The following is a 7,381-nucleotide window of genomic DNA, read 5'->3' as shown; positions in this document are numbered from 1 at the left end:
AGCAATAATCTATATACATATATAATAATTGAAATTTCACTTTCGTGAATATATTACGTCTGGGTTGATTTTGGTTTTTTTATAGTTATAAAGTATTATACATGTAACATAAAACTTTCTTACATATAAATTTAAAGTAGAACAATTAAAAAGAAAGTTGCTTGCTTTGTGGAAAATACTGTGTGAGTTGATGAATAATGTGCAAAGGAGTTTTGTGTATACACTTTACCTTCATTTTTAACTCTAAATCCATGATTTGTTAATTGCACCATTTGCTTTGAAGATAATGTATTATCATATTTTTGTAGGTGGGTACAGGAGGGAAGAGAAAGAGAGATGAAATTGGTGTAGACTGTTTAGATTTTAGTAGAAAAATTCTGCACACAGCATGGCACCCACAAGAAAATATCATTGCAGTAGCAGCAACCAATAATCTGTACATTTTTCAGGAGAAGCTGTAGCTGCTGTGTCAACATTTGTTCATTCTGTAAAATGGGTATGTAGCATTCTTTCATATGTAAACTGTTTAGTTTTGCTTGTACAAGATATGTAAAGACCTCCAAGTTGAGCATAATTTTATAAATATCCAAACAAGTTTCCTTTCCCTTTAAAAATGCTTATATTTTTTGGTGGGAATCACATTTTTAAAAAAAAATCCTTTGAACTACAATCTTGAAGTACCTACATTTATTACTTCATCAGATGCTAAAAATACACATCTTTTATTCTTAATTGAGGGTATTTTTATGCTTCACTGATGCCAGTGAATGCACCGATGAAGTTGATGCAGTGTTTTTACAATTTCATGTTATATTTCTGTGACTAATGTCTTTCTAAATTGTTGAGGACGTAATGACAAAATGTATACTGTAGTGTGTATATGGGTTGTCAAATTACACAAAGAGGACAGAACATAACCTATTCAGCCACTGAGGGACTTTTTGATAGATTTCTAGCTTTTTGAACAAATTGCTTATCAGTAGAAACATTAATGAAAGTGGATTGTTTGAACTTTGACTGAAAGAAATTTTGATATTTAAAATCCCAGCAGATTATGGTCACTGAAAGTTTATTTGTACCCTGATTAAATGAAAGAAAAGCAAAGTGTTTAAACATGATATACAAATCAGCAAGTTCCATAACAACTACATCCAATATGAAGATATAGTGGAACAGTGTTTGACATTGTATACAATGTTGTAGGTAGTGTGATGCCACTGAAAATTATCACTTTTGGGAAGGGTATTTAAAAGCTCTTTCCAATACAAAACATTTCATACCTTCAGATTGTAAAGATGTGGTGAGATCAAGGATTTAGAATTTCTAAGAGGAGATATCCCTTGTACTTAATGGCATTGGAAACCAAATAAATATGGATAAATTTTGGGCACCAGAACCATCCAAACAGTACTGCAACAAGTTATACCCTAGCTATGGTAAGCAAAGTGCAGCATCTGGTCATAGGCAAGAATCTACATACACAAGTGCCAGTGGCAAAAGTAATTAACATGGCAACAGTATGTAACATAATCAAAGGATCTCTGTTTGGAAAATTAGTTATTCATTTGTACACAGGTTGCTTCCACAACATATCAACTATCACATACTACAAGCAGCTTGTACATGAAATGGGTAATCATGCTATTAATATAGACATATTGGTCAGTGTGCTAGATACAAGTCTTACAGATGGATGTCTAATAAGACTGTTAAAACAGGTACTGGGAAACTGTCATTCTCTTAAACTAGATAGATCATGAATAATGTGCAGGAAGAAGTGACAGTCTTATGATGGAGTATTTTGCAGTGCAAACAGTGCTATTATCAAAATACAAAACATGTAGTGTATGAATGGACATGGTGTGGCTCCAAAATTATAATTACTTGAGGTCATATTGGGATGATCCATGAAAATTATACTGTCTCTTAGATATTTATTATTTACTTACTCATTAATACTTTTGCAATGGGAGCCCCTTTAAACGCTGTTCTGCACAAGTCAGTATGTTATATTCAAAATTTAACTAAACACCTTTACTATCAATGAATGTTATGATTTGAAATTTTATTTTATCCAAGTTTTAAGTCCTTTATTTCAAAATGAACTCCTTCAGATGTTTTGTCACATGACCAACAAGCTATGAAAATTCTCTACTATGGCTCTCAACAATACAGTGGCAGTTGAGTAGAGGCACGTCTAAACAATAAGATGCTTATGTAACCTTTTGACTTGTTCATTTCAAAGTTCTCTGAATGAATACAGTTGAAACCCCTGACAGATGCCATGCCCACATTCAACAGAATTGTTTGAGCTTTATAGCCCATATGTAGATGTTACATACATGTGTGTATAGTCATTACAGAGCAATTATTTTACACTCTAATCTAACAATAGTTATTTTGAAATTGACGGTAGTTTTGTTTGTTGGCTGCTTCATCGACTATAGCACTTATGGTTGTTTCTTACCCAAGTATGTTATAGTTAGAGATACAGTTTAAATTGTATTTAGGTTTTACTATTATGTATTAGTTATGTTTTAAGATGCATAATTAAAAGGTTAAAACATTTTAAAATATACATGATACTTCACTTCTGTTCTCAGGAATGTGAAGAGCCAGCACGGGCCCCCTTTCTCTCTCTCTTTTTTAAAAAGAAGATCCTAAATTAGGACAACAACGACCTCATAAACCACACAAAATCATAGCAGCAGCCATTTTTACCTCACAGTATAAGCATAAAAACGTTCATAGAGTAACAACAAATCTCTAAAGTAGTAAATACACATTAATTATTACTCAAATTATTATTTCAGTCGTTCTTAATGTATCAAGTGTATGTGCAAAGAAAAGCCAAAAACTATGGTTTTTAATCATTAAATGAAGATGTAGCCTAAAGATGCTTTGCAGGCTTTATGGCATAACCAGGTTTCATTTGCCCCCTTTGCTGTTATCAGTTGAAGCAATATTTATATAATATTTCTGATTACAACTGTACATTTTATACTTAAAGCCGAAATTTTATAGATAGAATAGATCTGTGGTCTCTAATAAGGAAGCTGTTGAAATATTTATAAAATTGCACTAATACTAAGTAAATGAGGATTAAAGTTTGTGTTATTAAATTGAAAATACTTTATTTTAAACAGTTCACTTTTCTGACCATAGCCAGGATGCTTGTATACCACACATGTGGACCTTAGGACTTGGAAAGTGTTACCATGTACTTGTAATTAGAAGGCATGATGGGAGGAAGTACCTCAATCTGAATAAACAGTTTATTGTTCAACCTTGAGATTTTGGAGAATGCTGTGAAACAAACGTATAATTGTTTTCTTCTGGCTGTGATGTACATATATAAATTCCTTAGCCATCAATCCTTGTGTACTGTGCCTTCATTGGGAACTGTTGTCCTTATCATGCTTCAGTTCAGTTGTCAAAGGTCACCTAATGTATGTATGTATATATGTAGTGTGTATATATTTGTTTTTCCCTGCTGAATTTAGCAATTACTCATGAATAACAATTTTAGTTGCCTGTCATGCTTTCAGAATGACTGCTCAAGGGAATATGGTAGTTGAGAGTCATCAGCCTGTGCATAAATCTTGTTCTTAATTGGGTATTATTGCATTCAAGTATGACATATGATTTATATGTTAAATACCCTATTATATTCTGGTCATATCTGTTTCGTCATATGCATTCAGAACATTTCTGTAAAATATCATTAATACAAATAACAGGATTACAAAAAAATGTATTCTGTAACAGTAAATGTTTGTATATGGTTCTACTTTGCCATGCTACTTAAACTCTGTTTTATTGACTTATGTCAGTTACTTCTATTAACTATTTTATGAATTCAAAATTCTTTCCAGTAAATTATTTTTTACAAGTAGTCTTCCAGATTGCCCTCTTTTTTTTCTATAACTATCATTGTTAAGTCACAATCCATGCATTATATTAATCTTCACATCTATTAAACTGTTAGGAACAATTGTTTTTATAAGCTGATCATAGCTAGTACAGGATTTTATTACAGTGATGTGAAATGAACCAGTTAACTGGAGTTTTTACTCTGAAATGGTTAATAATTACAATGATTTTTTTTTCTCTAATATCAGGTTAAGTCTGTATTGGACATACATGTATGAAATAAATTAGTAAAAATATTTCTGTGAAGTGACATACTGCCTCAAATCTCATTAAAATACAAAATATATTGTTTAATATGTTGTGCTGCCTCCTATTACTATTTTCCAAACCATTACTTCCCTAACTTTGACAGAGTTAACTCTTGGGTAACAAAACCATGATCTTTTCCTTAATAAAATTTGATACATGTTGATAGACCAATCCCAAGGTAAGTTACACTTAATTTTAAACTTTTGCAAATATTGTATAAAATAAAGCTCTTGTGGTAGTAAATAATATGAGCTATTTAGTACTAGTAGAATATTTTTATTTTGCTCAGGATGGTTTATAATTGAAGTGTCCTGATTGTAGGTACTGCTGTGTGTGTGTGTGTGTGTATGTGTCTGTATACATATACGCACACACACACACCTGTGAAAAGACAAACTATCTTGTAATAAATGTATAAATTAGTATAGCTGGAAACGTGAAGGATCCTGTATAAACATTGTTGTGCTATAGACATAATAAAGAATGAGAGTGCTCAAGTTATGGGGTTTGTTGCCATGTATTTTCACTAATAAGGTTGTCTTATTTAAAATACTTTAAATTTAGAATTATGTACATGACATTTTTAGTGGTAACAAATCATATTTAAACCACCTTTCCATGAATTGTTTTAAGACTACAAGTAATTACAAAAGTACTAACACATTTAAAATTCAAAGAAAACTATGACAGTGAAGTGTGGGTTTGTATCTTTTTAAATTTAACAGTATTCTTACATTTGTGTATATTATCAAATTTTCAAGATAAAGGAGTCACCAGACAAAGGGAAATTATGACCAATTCACTTTGTTTGAGTGTTTGCATCATTAAATTTAACGTTCCAAACATAAGTATATAAAAAAAAAAAAGTTTGGTGTTCTTGTGAAATCCTAAAATTTTCTAAAGTTAATAGAAAATGATATGGATATCCCTTTTCTTTATTTTAAAACTAATAGAACATATTCACAGAATTAGACTTGTCTAGAACTGATTGCTGAACAGCTCAATTCTTCTAAAATATCAGCAGTCTAAATTGAGGTTTATAATCTGTTAATGTATTACCCATATATAAATATACACACAAAAATCACAAAGAATTTCAGATTCTATTAAAATGATTAGAAATTACAATTTTATATGTAAACTTAAATCATTTAACAAAGCTTGAGAAGAAGAAGAAAAAAACTGTACAAATGATGGTATACTAGTGATCTAATTAGTCACTATGCCACAAAATCCAAAGGTCTGTTGAAACCACCCTTTCTGTTCATGTATTGCCTGTTAAAAAAAAAGAAAAAAAAACATTGGTATTGAACAATCACCAAGGCCAATATTGTTATAAAGCTAGAAAATCAGAAAACCTGCATTCTTATCTAATCACACATACCTATAAAAATTGTACATATCAATCACAAGGCTGCAACAAACCAATCCTGTGAGGAAACCTCAAGATACAGAATTGGCTGCAAATGCTAAAATTTGAAGAAAGCATTACAAAACAACCATGAATTCTTTTAAGCAGGAGTTGAGTAAATTAATCTACGAGACCCTAGTTTCTCTCTTCTTTTTTTTTTTTAATTACCTATATTTTTGTGTGCTAGCAGTATAAAGCGTGGGGCATGCATATACCCGAATGAATCGATTGTATAACTCATCAGGATCTCCACCAGCCAACCCTGAAGCTTAAATTCCTTTAGGCAGGATTAGAATAAATTAATGTACGAGACTTTGGGCATGTTCAAATACATTAACCAGAGTACAAAACTGTAATTAGATCTCAAATCAGCCAAGAGATGATGGGGCTATGAGCTAAAAGTTTATAGTTGAAAAAACTCAGTCATTATAGGAGCTAGCTGTGGCTTGAATCTCTTACAGGATTAAAACTAGTTGCAAGTTCTATATTAAAATATGTTTGTCAAAAACATTTTGTAATTATTTCAGCTAGTAAAACCTTATGAAAAGCAGAGAACATTGACAGATTACAATAACTTATATTGGTTTATTTTGCATAATGCAACATTAAATGTTTCAGAGAATAAGAATAGAACTAGAACATTTACCAACTGGAATAATATGATAAAACTTTAACCTATCATTGTTATATTATTACCCGAAACTTGTGTGTGCAGATAATAAAATATTTAATAAATCTTTCAAGGGGGAAGCTTAATCCTGGTGTACTATCCCTTACCTGTCATAACTTCATAAAGCACCTCTTTAAATAAATTTCAAAAATGCATATATTTATCAGAAGTACCTGTATTTTCTCTTCTGGATTAAATGGACAGAGTAGACGTTATTTCCCAGGACATGTTTACCCTGAAACACCACAAGTCAAGGGTTATTTTTCAATGCACTTTTTGTAACTATTAAAACATCAAGTAATTGATTATACAAGATAAATTGTATGCATCCAAAAAAATTAACTACCGCTGCAATTCTAAATTTAAAAACAAATCATAATCACACCCTAGCTGCTAATAAATCTTATCAGCAGTAATCATGTTCATGAATTGTCTAATTCTAAAATTATTACTCTAAAGAATCTCATATTTGTTATATTAGGGATTACATTTTAACTTCTTTATAGAATTTCTGAAAGAATTAAAATGTGTAACTAGTTATTAATCAAGCAAGGGAACTGCTAGTGGTGTGTAGTTTAATTTGTTGCAAAAAAAATATTCTCAAAGAATTCCTGAAGTGTGATTTATATACTCACTAAATTATAAAAAATTAACATTCACAGAAAATTGCACTGTGTATAAAAGGTAACAAAGACCATGAAACACATATATTAAGAATATGAAAACATGACATCTTAAACTTTGCAAACGTGCTCTTATATACATCATATTATGAGTTGCAGTTCAAAACTTCCAATTCCTTTTGTGTAATTTTATCTATATATATAAAAAGAGGAAGTTTGTTTATTTTGTTCAATATAAGAAACCAAACCGTTGAACTTACAAATTTTAAAATATCTTCATAATAACCAGTTTTGTACAAGAAATTTAATGGTGCTATTTATTTTGTATTTGGTGTAGTATTTAATGACGAAATTGACAATTAATTATTATTGCACCATTTTTTTTGTAAACATACAAACATAAGCACCTTTTGCACATAGAAAGCATTATGGCAGGAGACACTCAGGTCACCTTGCTGTCAATTCTGTATTTTCTAAAACAGTTTTATTTAAGTA

The 7,381-nt window shown here is 30.6% G+C and overlaps 2 protein-coding genes across 3 annotated transcripts in view; one reads left to right on the top strand and one right to left on the bottom strand.

The window, feature by feature from the left end:
• LOC106463688 (serine/threonine-protein phosphatase 2A 55 kDa regulatory subunit B alpha isoform-like) overlaps positions 1-4,683 on the top strand; it is a gene marked incomplete at its 5' end in the record, with an annotated part of 39,835 nt that extends 35,152 nt beyond the window's left edge. The window contains 2 exon segments of the mRNA XM_022391268.1: positions 309-496; positions 3,147-4,683. Of these exon segments, the coding sequence (XP_022246976.1) occupies positions 309-461 (153 nt within the window).
• Positions 4,684-5,212: 529 nt separating this feature from the next.
• Positions 5,213-7,381, bottom strand: part of LOC106463690 (U4/U6.U5 small nuclear ribonucleoprotein 27 kDa protein-like) — a 20,491-nt gene continuing 18,322 nt past the window's right edge. For both annotated transcript variants that reach the window (XM_013923750.2, XM_022391269.1), the window contains exons 8-9: positions 6,437-6,498; positions 5,213-5,457 (exon numbers count right to left, since the gene is read on the bottom strand). In XM_013923750.2, the coding sequence (XP_013779204.1) occupies positions 5,403-5,457; positions 6,437-6,498 (117 nt within the window). In that variant the 3' untranslated portion in view covers positions 5,213-5,402. The remainder of the gene's footprint in view (positions 5,458-6,436; positions 6,499-7,381) is intronic.

Source organism: Limulus polyphemus, unplaced genomic scaffold (genome assembly GCF_000517525.1).
Source record: "Limulus polyphemus unplaced genomic scaffold, Limulus_polyphemus-2.1.2 Scaffold1461, whole genome shotgun sequence".
In the NCBI taxonomy this organism is placed as follows: domain Eukaryota; kingdom Metazoa; phylum Arthropoda; class Merostomata; order Xiphosura; family Limulidae; genus Limulus; species Limulus polyphemus.
This window is presented reverse-complemented; position numbering and strand designations above follow the sequence as displayed.